Below are 20,893 nucleotides of genomic sequence, written 5' to 3'. Positions count from 1 at the left end.
CCCTCATTCTCTCCCATTCCCTCCCTCTTATCTCCATCCATGAGTTGTATAGTTCACTTTTGTTAATGTCCAGTGTGTTCCACTACTGCACTTTTTTTTTTCAGTCTGTTCTTGGGCTTGAACTCTGGGCCTGGGCATTGTCCCTCAGCTTAAGGCTGGCACTCTACCACTTGAGCCGCAGTGCCATTTCCGGTTTTCTGGTGGTTAACTGGAGACAAGAATCTCATGGACTTTGCTGCCCGGGCTGGCTTTGAACCTCGATCCTCAGATCTCAGCCTCCTTAGTAGCTAGGATTACAGGGGTGAGCCACCAGTGCCTGACGATTGCTGTACTTTCCCCCTTTTCCTCAGATTCTGTGCCCTCTCACCACCCTCCCACAGATGTGCACATGAATACACCATATATGGTAAAGAATACAGAGTCATCAGAAAAAGAAAAATAACAAATTAAGAAAAAAGTCCTTTGTTTCCATATCTTTGGAGCTCGCACATTGAACAATTTCTTGTGATGTCAATATAACATGGTGCTGATATAACCTGAGTCATGATGGGAGGGGATAACAGTGGCAACAGTGGCAACCAGGAGAGATGGTTGAGAAGATGGAAGCTTCCCCTGAGGCAGCTGTGACAGACTTGAACAAAGCCCATTGTGTCAGTGGGTGGGGGCAATAACTGGGCAGTGAAGTGAATCCAGTGGGTAAGTGCAGCTGAGGCAGCTTCTCTTTGCTGGAGAGCTTCCTCTCCATCAGAGCCAACTCTGCCCATCTGTGTAGCAAACAGCAACTGTCTGGGATGGGAGTGGGGGCGAAATTCAGCCTCCAACAGCCCAGGAACAATTGACTGATGGGGTAACAGTAATCACCCCTTGGGGGAATCTTATGTCTCCACTGCTTCCCAGAGTCCCCCAGAGAACTAAGCTGTTGTCTACCATGATAATCTGCTTGATGATGGAAATGTTATATGTACTGCTTTTTTACCCTGCCTCACTTCTCACTGCCCTACCAGGGCTTTCTGGGATCAGCTCCCAAATCTTCATCTTAGGATCCCAAGCTAAGACAGTACATCATGAGCCAAGGATTATGATTCAGATCCATATGGCACATTAACAAAACCTGAGCATATGCCAAGCCATAAAGCCTCAACAAATTTCAAAAGATTGAAATCATATAAAGTATGTTCCCATACCAATTTCAATTAGGCAAGGTAACCTGGAAAATTCCCATATGTTAAGAAATAAAGAAATATAATTCTAAACTTTGAAAACATCTGATATCAATGAAGAAATCAAAATAGAAAGCCAGGCCTCATGAAAAATGTAATACATACATCAGAAAAGAAAGAAGACTGAAAACCAATAAAGCAAACATTCACTTTATAAAGCACAAAATAGAACACTAAAATCAGAGGAAAAGCCTGTTACACTGGTAAATGCCTGCGATCCCTACCAGGCTAAGGAAAGAGGATTGTGAGTTCAAGGCCAGCCTTGGATTTATAATGAGATTCTGTCTCAAAATAAATAACAAACAATAAAAAATTAATATACAAAATTAAAAGTACAAGCTGGGTACCAGTGGCTCACTCCTGTAATCCTAGCTACTCAAGAGGCTGAGATCTAGGATGTGTGAGTTCAAAGCTAGCCTGGGCAAGAAAGTCCATGAGACTCTTACCTCCAAGTAACTGCCAAAAACAAACAAACAAACAAACAAAAAAGAAATGAAGCTGTGACTCAAGTGGTAGAATAGTAGCCTTCAGCAAAAAACTCAGGGACAAGCTAGACACCAGTGGCTCACACCTGTAAGCTTAGCCACTTAGAAGGCTGAGATCTGAGGATCACAGTTCAAAGACAGCCCAAGCAGGAAATTCCATGAGACTGTTATCTCCAATAAACTACTCAAAAAAGCCAGAAGTGGTGCTATGGCTCAAGTGGTAGAGTGTTCACCTTGAGCAAAAGCAGCTTAGGGAAAGCACCCAAGCCCGGAGTTCAAGCCCCGGCACTGGCACCAAATAGACAACCAGACAGATAGTACAGCAAAATAAGATTAACAATTACTGCTTACGTTGATCAAGAAAAAAGGGGATACAAATACCAGTGTCAGAAGAGAAAATTTACCACACTCTAGTGACTCACACTTGCACTTAGGAGGCTGAGGATATAGTTCATATATATCTGAGGTTATATTTCAAAGCTAGCCTGGACAGAAAAGTTCATGATACTCTTGTCTACAGTTAACCAAAAATCCAGACATGGGGGTATAGCTCAAGTGGTTGTGGGCTAGCCTTGAGCAAAAATGCCAAGCAGGAGCACAGGCCCTGAGTTCAAACTCCAATTCTGGCACACACACACACACACACACACACACACACACACACACACACACACACACACACACACACACACACACACACACACACACACACGGTAAACTAATGTGAATATTATGAATTATTCAAATTTGTGGTTATTCAAAACCATAGGTAATATGAAGAACTCTAAGAAAAATACAACTTACCAAAACAGACAGAAAAATAAAAAACTATGCATTTGTTGTGTTAGTTCACATGTGGGCATAAATTCTTTGCAGCCAAATGCCAGCCAGCAAGTAGTGGTCTCCAACCTCTGTAAAGTGTGTGACCCATGACTGCTTAAACCAATAGAATGTGGGAAAAGTGATCTTTGAGGTTTCCATTTTCATTCTCTTGGACCCCAGAGACCACCATCTAAGGAGGCTGTTCTAGCTTATTGAAAGAGAGGCCATAAAGAGATGCTCTCGGATGTAGGCTGGATCTCCATTTTGTCTTCTAGTTGCATTCGAGTGCACTCATGAAAGCATCCTCTCAAATCTGAGGGCTTTAATGTATAACCCAGGAAACAAGCAGGTAGGAAAAAACCACCGGAACCAAGGCAGCCCTTTCTAGACCATAGATGCTGATCACAGCCCTCTCCACTCCACTCTCCTGTCTCAACCACATAGCATCTGGTGGCTTCTGCAAACTTAACTGGCTCCTAGACCAAAAGACCACTGCTTTTGTCTTAGAGAGTAATCCCTAGGACAGACTCCCAAGGGGTGGGATCATTTTTCCAAGCAGAACACAAGTGTTAGGGGGTTTTTTCTCCTCCTTTTTTCTCCTCCTTTGTTATTTTATTTCAGTTGTTTGGACTCAGGGCCTAGTGTTTGTTAGACTAGTTGTCTGCTATTTGAGTCATATTTCCCAGCTCGTTTTAGGTTTTTAAATGTTTCCTTATTCTAATTTCCAAAGGTTGAGAGTCACCTAAAAGCAGGAGCAACAAAAAGTCTGTGTGGAGGTCATAGGCATTGTTAAACTAAAACTCCACTAGACAAAGGAATTCCTGAAATAAAGGGGTTTGTTGAATCATTAGCAATGGTAGGATCAGGGACTGGGACAAGCTCCTGCAAAGCCCAGCAGCAGGATTAAGTAGCACTTGGACAATGTCAGCCGACCCAGAATTAGAATTTTTTTGTGTGTTTGGGAAGGAACGCACTGTCACTCCTGTTGCCTTAGGGTTAGAGAGGTGTGATAACACATAAAACATGGGGAGAACTCATCTGGTCGAACCACTACTAAATATCCCCATGCTGCTGATCACATGTATGGTGTATATGTGTACACCGTTATATGTTATAGACTGTGATAGACAATTTGCTCCAGGAAAGTTAGAATGAACTTGTGACTTTAAATAAGCATCATCCACAATACTGTGAAATTTGGGAACTTGTGTAATCACTTAATCACAATTTAAAAAAAAAAAAAAAAAACCTCGGGGAAGGTAGGGAGGGAAGGAATGGTAGGGGGAAAACAATGGAGGGGGTAACAATGCTCAATAGGAAGTGTACTCATTACCTTACTCATGTAACTGTAACCCTCTGTATAGTATCTTTACAATAAAAAATTAAAATTAAAAAAAAAAAAACATGGGGAGAAGCGTTGGGATAGGGCAGAAAGAAGTTATTGCCGGCACTGGTGGCTCACGCCTGTAATCCTAACTACTAAGGAGGTTGAGTTCAAAGCCAGCCTGGGCAGGAAAGTCTGAGAGACTCTTATCTCCAATGAACCACCAGAAAACCAGAAGTGGCGCTGTGGCTCAAGTGGTAGAGTGCTAGTTTTGAGCTGAACAGCTGAGGGACAGCATCAGACCCAGAGTTTGAGCCCCATGACCGGCAAAAATAAATTAATAAAAATCTAAAAAGTTCATGAATAGCCCTAGTGGTCTGATAAAATGCAATTTGAAGTTCAAATGTAAATTTTTCCCCCCACCCAGCTTGTACTTGTTAAGCTCTCCCTATCTGTCCCTGCATTCTAGGTAGTTAAATTCAGGACATTTTGTTTTTTTCCAGTGCCATTCCTAGAGCGTTGTCCCTGTGCTTTTTTGCTTAAGAATAGGGCTCTATGACTTGAGCCATAATTCCACTTTGGGCTTTTTGGCAATTAACTGGAGATAGCCGTCTCATGGACTTTTGCCAGGCTGGCTTTGAACTACCACCCTCTGATCCCCGCCTCCTGTGTAGCCAGGATTACAGGCGTGAGCCACCAGTGCCTGGCAACATCTTGGGTTTTTTTTCTTATCTGCATACTCCACTCAGTGCTCTGTAGTCTCTTCTACATACTTTTCTGTGTTCTGCTTTTTGTGACCTGTACCTACTGAAGGAGCCAGCAATCAGTGAGCTGGGTCTGAGTAGCTTGAGAAAAAAATAGTAAGCCAGAGCTGCTCAAATACCCTCAGCATCTCTTCTGTATGCTGAAGTCTACTTGTCTGATCCTAAAACTGTTAGCCCTCTTCTGCTGGCGGTAGCACTCTGGCTCATACTGGCCAAAAATGCCAGGTCAGTGAGCATGAAATGTCTTTAATAATAGTTGTAAAGTTGGCGGATAAGCACCCCAATTTCTTTGACCTTTGGCCATGTAAATTCTATGAAGTTTCCCAAAGGTCCCCAATGGAACTGAGCCCATAACTCCTAAAACGAACTAGTTTTGACAATGTTTTTTGTTTGTTTTTGTCAGTCATGGGGCTTGCACTCTGGGCCTGGGCGCTGTCCCTCAGCTCTACAGTTCAAGACAAGCGCTCTACCACTTAAGCCACAGCGCCACTTCCGGCTTACTGGTGGTTTATTGAAGTGTTTCATGGCCTTTCCTGCCCAGGCTGGCTTTGAACTGTGATCCTCAGATCTCAGTCTCCTGAGTAGCTGGGATTACAGGTGTGAGCCACTGGTGCCCAGTAATAATGTACTTTTTATTGGCTGTCTTGTCTCCTTTCTTCAGGGATACTTCTGGGTTCAAATTACAGTCAAATTATAGACTATCTTCAACCCAATTGTCAGAATTGGTTTTCTGGGGGGAATGAAAACCTAGACAGAAGTATAGTACAGTGTGTGTGTGTGTGTGTGTGTGAGAGAGAGAGAGAGAGAGAGAGACAGACAGACAGACAGACAGACAGACAGACAGACAGACAGACAGACAGACAGACAGAGTACCAGTACTGAGGCTCCAACTCCTAGCCTAAATGCTCTTGTCTAGCTTTTTGGTTCAAGGCTGGCACTCTACCACCTGATCCATACTACCACTTCAGGATTTTTGTTGGTTAATTGGATGAGTCTCTTAGATTTGTTTGCACATGCTGGCTTCTAATCAGGATCCTCAGATCTTGTGCTCCTGATGAACTAAGATTATAGCTGTGAAACACTGGCACCCAGCTGCAGACTTATAAGCCACATCCTTCCATGCAATTGTTTTCAATATGACCAATATTTTCATCTCTATTGGCCAAGTCCTGTTTCTGTTGCTCAATGGTTGTCAACTGAGCAAGGCTATTTATTACCACACCCCCTACAAGGAAACTCTGTGAAGATTTGGTGGAGTCAAACTGAGAAAGGACCTTTCCCATATACAACAGGAGGCAAGGAATGACCTTTTGGCAATGTTAATGAGGAAGTCTGCTGTGGAGACTCAAACTATAATCCTAGCTTCTTGAGAGGCCGGATACTAGGGGATCACAGTTTGAGGTATAAAAGTTCATAAGACTCTATCTGAACCAATAGCTGAATGTGATGGCATGTTATGTTTATGGGGAAAACACAAATGGTTGGATGTGGTAGTGAGCTTGTTATCTATCCCCAGCAACACAGGGAAACACAAGAAGGCTCACAGTCCAAACAAGACTCTAGCTTGAAAATAACCACAAAAAGGGGATGGAGGCATGGCTCAACTGGTAGAGTACCTGCCTAGCATGACACAAGGCCTTGAGGAGGAATAATTTTAACTTGGTGAACAGGAGAACAGATGGAACATCATGCTTCTCCTGGGCCTTTCCTTGGCAGACCAGGTGAAACTGTTAGTGGACCAATGAGCACGGTTTCTGCCCAATCAGCTTTCCTAGTGCCCCTCAGGTGCTAAAGGCAGGAGTCAAAGCTCAATAGTCTTTATTTTTTGGGAATCCTGATGTCCAGGGAAGCCAACCACCAGGGACTCCAAACAGCCACTCTGCAGAGGGTAGGTGCATCAAAGGGCCAGTGAATCTCATTCCGTTTTTCTGAAGTCAAGAGACCTTCACGAGGCAGGAAGTGGCTGAGCCTGTGGAGAAAACACAATGGTATCTACTGGTACCTCCTCTGTGCTTGGCCTTGGGACCACTGCTGGAGAGATGCTGTAGACACTGCAAAGGCTGACCTCACAGAGCCCAGTCTGGAGGAAAAGGGTATCTGGCAATGACCTTGGTGATTTGCCAACAGAATAAATCAGCCATGCTAAGTTATTAAAGGGAACAGGGCTTTTTTTTTTTTTTGGCTTGAACTCTGGGCCTGGGAACTGTCCCTCAGCTCTTCAGCTCAAGGCGAGCACTCTAACATTTGAGCCACTGCACCACTTCTGGTTTTCTGGTGGTTTATTGGAGATAAAAAGTTTTGGCCTTTTCTGCCTGGGCTGGCTTTGAACCATGATCCTCAGATCTCAGCCTCCTGAGTAGCTAGGATTACAGGCGTGAGCCACCGGTGCCCAGCTTATACATGGGAACAGGAAAGGCAACATGGACATTTAATGAACCCCACTGGGTGCCGACATGGGTGCTGGGGAACCAGCAGGCAGAAACAGGAAAGACACAGACTATGTTTACTGGGAAGCTGGGAAGTTGGCTCAGTGGTAGAGTGCTTGCCTCGCATGCATGAGGCCATGCGTGGGTTCAATTCCTCAGTACCGCATAAGCAGAAAAAGCCAGAAGTGGCACTGTGGCTCAAGTTGGTAAGGCACTAGCCTTGAGCTGAAGAGCTGAGGGTCAGCACTCAGGCCGAGAGTTCACGTCCCACAACCGACAAAAAATAAAAAAGTATGCTTACTGGGGCCAGAAGAGAGATCAGACTGAAACATAGAGGTGGGGTGGGTCAGAGATGATAGGTGATCCAGGTTTGCTGAATTTGAGAGCTGGATTGAGAGCTGTGGAGAAGTTTCCAAGCAGAAATAGAATAATTCCAGATTCACTCTAATCATTTTGGGACAATCAGGAAAAGGATTAAAAAGGATAAGACAGAACATGGAAGCCCAAGAGAAACCTAGTCTAGTGGTATGAGGAAACAGTGTTGCAGGGACAGAGAGGGTTCCATGGAAAGATGTTCCAGAGAGCTGGTTAAAGATATTAATTTTCTTATGGATGATAGTCCATAGGGAAAAGTAGGAAATATCTAAAGAACCATTTATCACTTTTTTCCAGTATTGCCTTCCAAGGTGACAATAATTCTTCATCAAGAAAATTGTAATTCTCTCAGATATGCTGCCTGCTTATGTGCTGTGTGCATTAAAAGGAATGAGGTGGAAGGTATCAGCTTAGGGAAGAACATGGGGCACCCAGTAGGACCTGTGATTTCATTTTCAATGTGAGTGAAAAGCCACTGGAGTAATGTGACTAGATTACACACCACTGGGGGGGGGGAGGGGCGGAGGCGGGGGCGGGTAAAGAGAATTGCACAAAGTAGGGAGAATACAAGGGCAGATATTCTCTGCCAGGATATCTGCCCATGTGGGAAAGGCTAAAATTGGAGCTAGGAGGTATGGAAGAAGAGACTATGTTGTGGTTTTTGGATGCAGATGGAAGGCATGTTTGGAGTAGGTGGAGCTAAATACTTAAAGATCTTGACCTTGAAAAACTAGAAATAAGACAGAAGCTGTGAGGGATAAACAGTTGATAACAATCTGGCAAGCCTCTTTTACCTCTACAGTTGTGGGGGAAGGTGGCAGCTGCACCTGTTCAGCACACTGCAGGAAGCGGTGTATATGTTCAGCACAATTACCAACTGCTGCTTCATTCTGCCGAAGACACTCTTCAAAGGCCTCAAAAGGTTCAGCACAGGCCTGGCGGATCTGCCGGATGATTGGGCTGCGGAAATAAGGTATTTCAGACCCCAGACCACTTTGATTCCATTGTCCAGCCCTTTCCCCATACTTGACCATACTCACTGGGAAGATGTGCACCGAGCAATGCTCATCTTAAGGTGATGACAGTCCCTCTGCCATGATTCCGGCTTGGCTGCCACGCATTGGCCATACTGATCCAGCTCACGGCCACAGTACCGAGCAGTGATTTCCAGGGCTGCCTGCCTGTGGTACAGAATAGGTGGAGGATAATTTCATTTACTAGGCAAGAAAGGTTCTAATCTGGCTAGGCAGATCTGGGGATCTTAAGAATCCTAGGGACAGAAAGGAGCAGAGATAAGACTTGGGCCTTAGGGGTTGTCCTAAAACTAGGTCTGGTTATTCCAAGGCGGGTTTCTTAGAAGAGGCTTGGGGTTCATAATGTTTAAGGGACCTAAGAGGTAGAGGGTCTGTGGACCTACGGGTTTCTTGGCCAGGAAGTTTGAGATGGAAGGAAAATACAAGAGTACTGGTGTAATGGGCTGTGTTGGATTTGGCGGAAAGCGACTTGGGGGTCCTGGAAGTATGTTCTGGAAGCTTTGGATGTAGGACCTCTGGAGTCGTACTAGAGAATCCTCCAAGTGAGATTTTGAGGTTTGGGGGCACAAGGTTTGGGGGTCCGAAGCAAAGTCCTCCGGACCTAACAACACAACGGTGAGTACAGGGTCCTGGACATTTCTAGAAAACACAAAGGTTAAGGTTTGGTGGTCCGGGGACAGGAACCCAGATCACTACGATAAGGCTTCGGAGTCTCGGAGGTTCTTGGACAAAGTCGGAGGACCAAGGTAATGGTTTTAGGAAGCAGCGGGGTGCACGGCCGTGGAGACCGAGCGGACGGGAGGAAAGGCGAGGAGGGGAGACGCTGCCCGGGGGCCTGAGTGCGAGCTCCGGGTCCTTGGGGCCGGTCTGGGGCGCAAGGCCAGTCCTGGGGCTCCGGGCCAGGTCCTGGGGCTGGGGAACGGAGAGACGGCGCCAGCGAACGCGGGAAGCGCCCAGCTACTCACATCTCCAGGCCAGAAGCCGGCGTGCGGCCGGTCACTCAGGGAAGAACAGCCCGCCCCTTCCGGCTGTCATGGCGGCGCCCAGCCCCGTCCCCACGGATGCGCCTTTCCGGTCGCAGAGCAGACAGGTAGTCCCTTCCATTTAGGATCAACGCGTCATGGCGGCGCCAGTGAAGCTACTTCCGGCCAGGCCATTTTATCCACTTTTACTTCCGCCTTGAGGAAGCGCCGGGAGTACTGAGTCGGAAGTGCTCCGTTGTCTCGCTTCCGCTGGTCTCCGCAGGGTGAGCGGCCGGCGCCGGCGCGCGCTCTCGGGTCGGGGTTGCGGACGCGCCGCCGCCGCCGCGACTCCTCAGCGTGCTTGGTTCGCGCTCGAGCCTGGAGGCCAGCAGCGGCCCGGGGTGCGGGTGGAGGCGTGGGGGCCTGGCTCCCTCCCCGCGCTTCCACGCGGCCCGGCGGGTGCGGGGCCCTGACTCCCCTCCCACCCCCGCCACGCGGCCTGGGGTGGGGGTGTGGGCCCTGACTCCCCTCCCACCCCCGCCACGCGGCCTGGGGTGGGGGTGTGGGCCCTGACTCCCCTCCCCACACCCAGCCACGCGGCCCGGGGGGTGCGTGGGCCCTGACTCCCCGCCACACGCCCGCCATACGCCCTGGGGGTATGGCGCTGCTTGCCACTTTTGCGTTGCAGCCCTGGCTAATGCGGGCCCTAGGACCAGGGGTGACCTCGGGCCAGACCAGCCCAACTTGGACCCCTCCTGTGCTCAGCCTAGGATGTCCACCCACACATGCCTCCTACTCCTTGGCCTAGGCTCTAAGGGGCAGAAGAGCGGATGTGAATTTTAATGCTGGCCCTTGGGGACCATGATGGAGTTAACTTCCTCATGATGGAGGTACTTCCTCAACCCTGTATATTCCTGAAGTAGCACTTGATGTTTCAAAAAAAAAAAAAACCAAATTATTCCATTTTATGTCGTTTTGAAATTGTGAAATAACCAATGAATTTTTTGTTTGCTCTGATTCTTATGCCCATTTTCTTTTCTTTTCTCCTTTCTCTGTCATTCATAAACTAACCATCTTCACGTTTTCATTAAACTGGAACCTACGTGGGGGAAAAATGTCACCAGACTTTTAAGAGAAAAAGGTAGTCATGGAAAGACATGTAAAGCCTACCCAACAGTAGGACTCAGCAGATTACCTTTGTCCCTAAAATGAACAAATGGCCAAAATGAACAAATGGGACAACTCAAATGCCCTCCCAAGTGTACAGTGAGAGAAAATTCGCTTCTAATACATCCTTTTTCTTTTCTGTTTTACCAGTTTCCAACAAACACCGTAATTAGTACTACATAGTTTGATTACTGTTTAGTTTTTTTTTTTTATTGTAAAGGTGATATACAAATGGGTTAATTACATGTCAGGTAATGAGTACATTTCTTTTTGAACAGTGTCTCTCCTCTCATTTTCTCCCAATATTTCTCCTTCCCAATCTTCCTTCCAAGTTGTATAGTTCATTCTAGTGAGAATCATTGCTAAATTAGTTTGCCCTTTATCTCATCATTTCTGTTTCCTCTTTCCCTCCCCATATCAGATAAACTTACAAGACAAAGGGGAAAAACAAGAAAAAAAGAAAAACCACTAACAGTACAATAAAAAAGCCTGTTTCTATTTCTTGGAGTTCATTTCAATAAGGATCATTTAAAATGATCATATGTACATAGCTATCGAGCCCTTGTGATCTGCTAAGATCCTCCTTTGGTCTCACTGTGAGAATGTTTAAAGTCCTATTTAATCATGTCAAAGTGTTAACTTTTTTGTCTTTTACTATGCATTGGGTTTACTTGTAGATTTACAGGCACATTTTAATTATTACAAATGAGGGAAACCATGCAACCAGTTTCTTGTTTCTTTGGGTCTGACTTACTTTGCTTAAAGTAATTTGATAACTGTTTTAAAAAACTGAATTCCTCTCCTCTTCTTCTCTCCCCCTCCTGCCAGTCCTGAGGCTTGAACACTGTCCCTGAGTGTCTTTTAAAAGCCTCAAGGCTAGCTCTCTTACCATTTGAGCCACAGTATCACTCTGGCTTTTTCTGTTCATATGATACTAAGAAAACAAACCCAGGGCTTCGTGCATGCTAGGCAAGCACCCTACCACTAAGTCACATTCCCAGCCCAAGCACTAAATTCTTTACCATCTACTAAACCCAATTCAATTTTCATTTTATTTTTTACATTGCAGACTTTATATGCTTTACTGGAAAGCATATAGTACAATAATACCCAAGGTGAAGAAAACACTGAAAGCCTGGCGCTGGTGGCTCACACCTGTAATCCTAGCTGCTCAGGAGGCTGAGATCTGAGGATCACTGCCAGCCCAGGCAGGGGAGACCTTGAGACTCCTATCTCCAATAAACCACCAGAAAACTGGAAGTGGCACTGTAGCTCAAGTGGTAGAGCACTCGCCTTGAACTAAAGAGCTGAGGGACAGTGCCCTAGCCCAGAGTTCAAGCCCCACGGCCAACCAAAAAAAAAAACAAAAACACTGAGGTGACACTAAAACCCAGCTTTTTTATGCCTGTTATTTCCAGGCCACACAACATAGAACTAAAATATTGTGTAGCTCAGTGATCTGCCTAAGTTGAAACAAAGTTGAACAGTTGGGGAGGTCAAGGACCCTAGAATGCAAAGGATGGAATACAAGAAAGTAGAGAGCTGCACAGACCTGCCAGGAGTTGCCATCTTCAGCTCACAGCATACCTGTGACCTACTGCTGGAGGCCAGGGAAAGACCCAAGAAGGAAGAACAATCCCTGGGCCTTCCAGTTGTCATGTTCTCACCAGCCTTAACGGAGAACCACACTACACATGTGTGCCAAGTATTCAGATACTCTCTAGTGGGGGAAATTTGCCTTACTGGCTACTTTGGTCTTATCTAAGAAAGCTAAGAAACACTGAAGCAAGCCATTCATATTGAAGGATGATACTAGATGGAAATCTGGCATCTAAAATAAAGACTTCCAGACATGGCAACCATAGTGCCAAGTATTAAATAACTTTTGTTTTATAAAATCTCTCAAACGGTAACTGACTACTTAACAGAGGCAGTAGCATTGCATATTGGGATCATAACAATCATGACAGAATCTAGTATATGTATGAGTCAAGCGGAAAAGGTCAGATAATGTGATGTCAGGAAAATGAACCCTTAGATATGTATTTTAATGTTTTTTTCTTTCATGCATGTGTTTCTAACGCATTTATTTTTGTTGTTGTTTTTTTTTGTTTTATTTTATTTGTGAACATACTGTACAGAGGAGTCAATTACATGAGCAGGATAATGCGTACATTTCTTACCAAGCATTGCAGCCTCCTCCTTTGTTTACCCTTCACATCCCTTCCCAGCCTCCCCCCTCCCCCCCAATCCCAATCCTTCTCCTTCCCCCCCTTCCCCTCTAACGCATTTATAAGATTATCTCTTTGTTGCTTTGTATGTCCCTCCCCCACACTATAACCCCTGCTTTCACTATATTTGATGTCAGTATAACTTGAGGAGGAGATGGGGAAAAACCAGTTGTTTAAGGATACAGGTGGACCTGTTGCAACAATGAGAAGTACAAGTTGTCATGTCCAAAACGAGCTTTACAACGTCGGTGCGGGGAGGGGGGGGGGAAGGAGAAGGATTGGGATTGGGGGGGAGGGGGGAGGCTGGGAAGGGATGTGAAGGGTAAACAAAAGGAGGGGGCTGCAATGCTTGGTAAGAAATGTACATATTATCCTGCCCATGTAATTGTAACCCCTCTGTACAGTATGTTCACAAATAAAATAAAATTTAAAAAAATCATGACAGAAAATGGCATCAAAAGCCAAGAGATGGAGAACGTGTACTACCAAGGTTCTTACATTGTTTATAAGATGATACAATATATAGCAACTTTTTTATGGCAAGGAAGGAACAATTCAAATATCCAGTAATAGGCACTGAACAGCTATGAATTAAGATAGTATACACTCTGGGTACCATTGCTTATGTCTGTAATTCTAGCTACTTGGGAGGTGAAGATCAGGACTGTGGTCAAATCTAGACAAGGTCATAAAGTTTGAGACCCTATCTCAGTCAAAAACTGGGCTTGGTGACACATGCCTATCTTTCAAACACCTGTCATTCCAGCTTCAAGGTAAGTATAAATAAGACTGCAGTCTAGGCTAGCCTGGGTAGGCTGCAAGACTCTTATCCCTAAAATACCTACAGCAAAAAGGACCTGAGCCATGGCTTAATCAATGGAGCACCTGCTCAGCAAATACAAAACCCTAAGTTCAAACCTCAGGACTGAAAAAAAAAAAGAAGAAGAAAAAAGGATGTAAAAAAGAAACAGTGAACAAGTAGATGTGAAGTCAGCTCAATATAAATAATGTAACAGACTAAATATTAAATATTCACTGAATTTTAGAGGCATAGTCTGAAAAAAATTCTCAATTTTTTAATATTCTTTACATATTGAAGCAAAATTCTGGGTAAAGACACATGCAGCGTTAAAGGAGAAATCCTTCTAATTCTACATGGTTGACCCTTAATGAATTAGGTAAGCTAGTCACAGTACACACGCTGCATGATCCCACTATATAAAGTATCTGAAATAGTCTCAACTCACAGACAGTAGAATGGTGGCTGCCAGGAGCCAGGGAAATGGAAAGTTGTTCAACAGGTACAAAGATGAGTATAAGTTGCCACAGTTGACAGTCTTCTATTACACATTTGAAAACTGGTCAAGAGGGTAGATCTTGAACTAAGTATTCACAAATACATACACAGAAAGCACAACCTCCAAAGGGACATGAAACTGGATTTGACATTTTTATATTTACCTTGATCATGGTGATCGCATCATAAATTATGCGCATGCTCAAAGCCACCAAACTGTATATATTAGATATATAGTTTTTCACATACAATTATACTTCAATAACATTGTTAAAATACTTCTATTATTTTATCTAACACTAAAAAAATTACATGTATGGCTTGTGTTTTAAATTTATCACACTCTCCCAACTATAGATAAGGGAACAGGGAACCTGGGAGACTTCCCTGTATGACTTCCTATTTACCAATGACTTTTGTTTGTTTCTTTTGCCAGTCTTGGAGCAGGGCCTTGGGCACTGTCCCTGAGCTGCTTTTGCTCACAGCTAGCACTCTACCACTTGAGCCACAGCACTACTTCTGGCTTTTTCTGTTTATGTGGTACTGAGGAATCGAATCCAGAGTTTCATGCATGCTAGGCAAGCACTCTACCACTAAGCCACATTCCCAGTCCCACTAACTTTTTTTTAAATGCTAATCCTGGGGCTTGAACTCAGGGCCTGGGTGCTGTCTCAGCTTTTTTGCTCAAGGCGAGTGCTCTACCACTTGAGCCTTAGCTCCATTTCCAGCTTTTTAGAAGGGTAGGTGATTGGAGAAAAGTCTCACAGACTTTCCTGAACTGGCTTTGAACTGCGATCATCAGATTTCAGCCTGCTGAATAGTTAGGATTATAGGTATGAACCACCAGTGGCCAGCTTCCCAATACTTCATTTTAAAGAGGGTACACACAGAATTTTTTTTAACAAACATACCAACAAAAAACTTTAGCACTTTCTACACCAGAGACTCAGAAACGTTCATTTCTTGATTATATGGTCTTCATTTAAAGTATGAACACCCTTGAAAAATTAAGAGTGACCAAGTAATAGTATCCTTATTGAAAATTATATTTTATTATTTTGTGTATGTGCGCGTGTGTGTGTGTGTGTGTGAGCACGCACGTGCGTGCACACGTGTGTGCTTTGCACCCTGGTCCTGGGACTTGAACTAAGGACCTAGGTTCTGTACCTGAGTTTTTCTGCTCAATATTAGCCCTTTTACCACTTGAGCCACACTTCCACTTCTGGCTTTTTCTTATGGGAGACAAGAGTCTCATGGACTCTGCTGCCTGAGTTGGCTTCAAACTGTGACCCTTAAATCTCGGCTTCCTATGAGTAGCCAAGATTACAGGTATGAGCCACCATCACCTGGCTTTTTTAGATCTTCTAATCAAGCTAAACGACATCCAATTTCACTTTGATGTTCATGGCTGCCAGTTCAGCTACAAAATACCGGAAAACGTAAGGAACAGAAACAGTGTCAATGGTGTCACTGCGATTACACAGGGTGCAATTGTACTTTCGGTTACGCATGGCAGACCAAGAAGGGGGTGGCTTCTCCAACAAAGGAGAGAGCAGACTGCCACATCTGACACACACATGAGCTACCGAGCCGTCAGAGCAGTTGAAGAGGCGGTCATGCAGAAGAAAAGATGTCCCATGAGCCAAAAGAGCATCCCGTTCCATCTCCCCAAAACGGATTCCACCCTGGACATTTCTTCCCCCAACAGGCTGGTTGGTGACTTTGTCCCTAGCTCCAGTTGTCCTAACCTGAAATTTGTCAGATACCATGTGGCGTAAACGTTGATAATAAACTACACCTATGAAAATGTCTGCTTCCAATTCCACCCCACTGATGCCACTATACAACCTCTCAGTGCCATAGTAGTTATAGCCGGCAGCCTTCAACATCTCACCAAAGTATTCTAAGGCCGAGTTCTCTTCAGAGAAGATGAAGGGTGTGGCATCATGGCAGAGACCATGCAGAGCTGCAGACTTTCCAGCCATACTTTCGATTAGCATGCCAATGGTCATGCGGGATGGAAAACCGTGAGGATTGAACAGAATGTCAGGCACCATCCCACTCTCAGTGAAAGGCATGTCCTCAGCTGGCCACAATCTGCTCAAAATGCCCTTCTGCCCATGACGACTGGCAAATTTATCTCCAATAGTTGGGTTCCGGGGAACTCGCATGGTGATACAGATACACTTGAACTTCCCACTCCCAGAATCGTTGCTGCACACTTTGATATTATCCACTACACAATTTTCTTTACTCCTAGGGAAAAATAAAAACAAACATGTAGCAATTATGCTATCTGCTTAAAATTACTGACAGTCTTAAGTTTCATTAATGTAATTAGGACTCATAAAAGGTATTCATAAAACTTAATTGTCACTTGGCCCACCAACAGGAATAGAGTTGATTTCCCTCTAAATCAATAACCCTATTGTTTATCTGAAAGATCACCAGAAGCAAATCAGATGAAACATTATTATGAAGGCCTACTAAAATAATTTACATTATCTTATGTTGTAAAAGCCAAAATAAAATTCTATTTTCATCCACTCATGATTCATTCTTGTAATCCTACCTATGTAGGAGGCTGAGGATTGTGGTTCGAAGCCCATTAACTTAAAAAAAAAAAAAAAAAACAGGAAGTGGAGCTGTGGCTTAAGTGGCACAGTGCTAACCTTGAGCAAAAAGGCTGAGACAACACCCAGGACTGCACAAAAATATATATATATATATATTTTGGTAGGTTGTGGGGCTTGAACTCTGGGCTTGGGTGCTGTCCTTGCACTCTTCAGTTCAAGGCAAGCACTCTACCACTTGAGCTACAGCACCACTTCCGGTTGTTCTAGTGGTTTATTGGAGATAAGAGTCTCACGGACTTTCCTGCCCAGGCTGGCTTTGAACCATGATCCTCATGTCTCAGCTTCCTGAGTAGCTAGGATTACAGGTGTGAACCACCAGAGCCTGCCTTTAAATAAATAATTTTTTTTTTTTTTGGTCGGTCGTGGGGCTTGAACTCTGGGCCTGGGCGCTGTCCCTCAGCTCTTCAGCTCAAGGCGAGCGCTCTACCACTTGAGCTACAGCGCCACTTCCGGTTTTCTGGTGGTTTATTGGAGATAGGAGTCTCACGGTCTCTCCTGCCCAGGCTGGCTTTGAACCGCGATCCTCAGATCTCAGCCTCCTGAGTAGCTAGGATTACAGGCGTGAGCCACCAGCACCCGGCTAAATAAATAATTTTTAATGAGGCATAATGAACTTAGTATTTTATCTCTAGGAAATAACCCCTAACACTATGAGATCAGAGTTCCAATAGGTTTTGAAAATAAATACAGAAAACTGACATATCAGACTGTCCAGAAAAGCAGATAGAACTTTGGACCATTTAAGCAATGCCAGTTTAGCTCTGACTGAAACCCTAATTGCCATGGTTTGAGTGTCTGTGTCCCCTCCAAAGCTCATCTGAAACCTAATCACATGCTATGAAGAGTCAAAGCCTTTATCTGTACCAAATCATGAGAATGGGACTCTCAGGAATACATAGTGACCTAGGAGTCATCCACTCAGCTGTGTCATTCTACCTTCTCCTATGTGAGACAGTGCCCCAAGAGGAGTAAGTCCTCACCAGGCAGTCAATTCCCAGCCTCCAGATCTGTGAGAAATAAATTTACTTTCTATTACTCAGTCTTAATTTTGTGATGGTAATAGGCATAAAAGACCATAACTGAATTACTACTTAATAATTTTTTTCAAAACTTCTGTAGTTAAAAGATAACAGCACGCACATGCGCACGTGCGCGCGCACACACAAACACACACACAAAATACCTGAAATAGTACCGAACTGGGCAAGGTGACTCAAGCCTATAATCCTACCTACCTGGGAGACAGAGATTGGGGAATTACAGTTGGAGGCCAGCCAGGACATGGAAATTCACAAAACTCCATCTCCATCAATGGCTAGGTGTGATGGGGTACACATGTCATTCCAGTAACATGAGGAAGTACCATGAAGGGAGATCTCAATCCTGTTGGACTCAGGCATAGTGAGATCCTATCTTGAAAATAATCAATGTAAAAAGGGACTGGTAAAGTAGCTCGAGTAGTAGAGTGCCTGTTCAGCAATCAAAAGGAGCTTAGTTCAAACTCCAGTACTGTCAAAAAACAAAATCCCAGGGCTGGGAAGGTGGCTCAGTGGTAGAGTGCTTGCCTTGATGCATGAAGCCCTAGGTTCGATTCCTCAGCATCACATAAGCAGAAAAAGCCAGAAGTGGCACTGTGGCTCAAGTGGCACTGTAGCTCAAGTGATAGAGTGCTAGCCTTGAGATGAAGAGCTGAGGGACAGCACCCAGACCCAGAGTTCAGGCCCCAGGACTGACCAAAGAAAAATAGAAAACAAAAAAAAAAAAAAAAAGAAAAAAACAAGCCGGCGCTGGTGGCTCACACCTGTAATCCTAGCTGCTCAGGAGGCTGAGATCTAAGGATCGTGGTTCAAAGCCAGCCCGGGCAGGAAAGTCTGTGAGACTCTTATGTCCAATAAACCACCAGAAAACTGGAAGTGGTGCTGTGACTCATGTGGTAGAGTGCTAGCCTTGAGGTGAAGACCTGAGGGACAGTGCCCAAGGCCAGAGTTCAAGCCCCACAACCGACAAAAAAAGAAAAAGAAAAAGAAAGAAACCCAGCATAGAACCCCAAACTTACTTATAGTAAACCACGAAGTTCTCCCCAGTGTTGAGGTTTAGGTAGCTGTAATAGGGGTCTCCATGTTGCAGCTTTGCTCCTATGAATGGCAATCCATCATCATCTAACTTCTGCACAATCCGTGGGTCACCAGGTTTGACCCCAAACACAAAACTATCATCTCCTTGTTTGATCTTTTCAGAGAGGTCTATGAACTCAGACTTGTAGACAGTTCCATGCGCAAAGCCTCGCTCCCAAGAAGCCTTGTTCACAATCTATGAGATCAGAGAATATCAAAGAATGAGGGCAAACAGGATTTAAATTTTTTTTTAAAAAAGTCAGTCAGGTGGTATTCTACTAAAATTTGATTTAGGTAAACTGGTGCTTAATTTTAAAACTTTTTATTTTTCAAATTAACCAATACTATTAAAACCGAGACACATTAATAGCTAATGATACATAAATGAAAAAGATAGAATCAAGACCATACTCATTCAATATCTGCTAATAATATGTACTGAAATACGGAGGAGATATGCATGCCTGACTGTTCAGTAAATCTCCCTCAAGGTCTACCACTTTTCATTTAGACCAAGAATTAACTAGTCAATGGAACAGTTGTATGCCCAATACTAGGTACTTGGGGACAGATAAATATTCTTTCAGTGATATCACACACACACACACACACACACACACGAATTACACCTGGTAAAACTTACCATGGCATCTTCCATATCATAGCCCGTATAAGAAATCACAGCAACGATAGCATTTGTTCCTATCGGATAATTATCCATGTCATAATAGTCATACATGAATGGTCTTACTAAAGGACTTTGTGGAGTCTGAAGACGGTAGAGTTTATTATCAGATCTGTCTTGGTAAGTGAGAAGTGGAAAGCCCATAGTCTGTTTACCTACAGAAAAAAAATTAAAAGAAAAAAATCTGTGCATTTTTGTGGTGTTTAGTGTTCTGTTATAAAGGTATCATATCAGACCAGAAACAACTAACCATTCACCATTGAAGGTGGTTATGTTTACTACAGATTAATACTGTGAAGTATCTACATGAACCATCATGCCCAGACCCTGAAAACCATGCCACTGCAAAGAAACACAAAATGACCTTTAATGCTATTATGTCTATTTGTGACACATTCCAAATGATTCTGTATTTACAGGCACAAGAACAGAAACAGTAAAGGGACATATTAAAGGCTATCCACAGGCTACAGGGTATTTCTGAGAGAAAGGGGCAATTAAAAGAGGATAGCAACTATTCTCAAAATACTTGAGTTAATAAAAATGTTAAAAATGTGTAAATTTTGGGTTGTAGGATACAGGAGTATAAGTAAGTTTCTTTGAACTACTTTATAGACAATCATTTCAGAACAAAATGACTTTAGAAATTAAAATATATAAAACTAAATATATACACATAATGGAGCTTTAACAAGTTAGGAAACAGGATTTCAGCAATAAAGGACTACCTTATATGCATTTCCCCACGGCCTGAACCACTGACGACTAACCAGAAAATGAAAGGAATTTATATCTGAGCAAAAAGAACTGTCATAAGTGAACTTGTTTTTCATTTTCCAGTTACTTTATCTTTCTTTTGCCTCCGGTGCAGTGTAACAACTGTAACTGAGAAACTCACAGCCTTACTGCTCACAGAGCCTGACAGCAACTAACAGCAACTATAGATTTCAAAACCAAGAGAACTATAGAGAGCCTTAAATTCTACACATAAACTGAGTCCAAACTTTTGGTGGATTCCTGAACTATGTGTGCATGAGACATGGCCAACCAGCCCACCCAAGACTAAAAAGCCTGTGCTTCACCTGCTGTGTTCAGCCAAGGGAACAATCCATTAAAAGTAAGCAACTAATCCTCTTCAGTAAAACCATCATGCAGCTTACTGGTTCTAAAAACATTATTTACAATGTCCTTGATACATTGTTACTGGCCCTACAGAACAGTAAAACATGATCTAAATGCAAGAAAAAAATCTGAACCAGGTATAGGAGTTGATACTTGTAATTCTAACTACTAGGAAGGAGAAAATGAGAAGGACCATGGTTTGGGGTGAGCCAAGGTAAAAAGTTTGAGA

General features: G+C 43.8%; 2 protein-coding genes across 2 annotated transcripts in view; both read right to left on the bottom strand.

The window, feature by feature from the left end:
- Positions 1-6,416: 6,416 nt before the first annotated feature.
- Chchd5 (coiled-coil-helix-coiled-coil-helix domain containing 5) lies at positions 6,417-9,655 on the bottom strand. Its single transcript, XM_070013344.1, has 4 exons — positions 9,416-9,655; positions 8,457-8,597; positions 8,211-8,376; positions 6,417-6,584 (listed from the first exon to the last, which is right to left on the bottom strand). Coding segments are annotated over exons 1-4 (333 nt in total). The 5' UTR covers positions 9,418-9,655; the 3' UTR covers positions 6,417-6,560.
- A 4,211-nt stretch (positions 9,656-13,866) lies between these two features.
- Polr1b (RNA polymerase I subunit B) overlaps positions 13,867-20,893 on the bottom strand; it is a 31,797-nt gene continuing 24,770 nt past the window's right edge. Inside the window, exons 13-15 of the mRNA XM_070013365.1 lie at positions 19,501-19,697; positions 18,800-19,053; positions 13,867-16,363 (exon numbers count right to left, since the gene is read on the bottom strand). Of these exons, the coding sequence (XP_069869466.1) occupies positions 15,481-16,363; positions 18,800-19,053; positions 19,501-19,697 (1,334 nt within the window). The 3' untranslated portion in view covers positions 13,867-15,480. The remainder of the gene's footprint in view (positions 16,364-18,799; positions 19,054-19,500; positions 19,698-20,893) is intronic.

This window comes from Dipodomys merriami, unplaced genomic scaffold, assembly GCF_024711535.1.
Source record: "Dipodomys merriami isolate MVZ:Mamm:240054 unplaced genomic scaffold, mDipMer1.0.p SCAF_90, whole genome shotgun sequence".
Taxonomy (NCBI): domain Eukaryota; kingdom Metazoa; phylum Chordata; class Mammalia; order Rodentia; family Heteromyidae; genus Dipodomys; species Dipodomys merriami.
The sequence above is the reverse complement of the archived record's forward strand: the minus strand, read 5'-3'. Positions and strand labels throughout refer to the sequence as shown.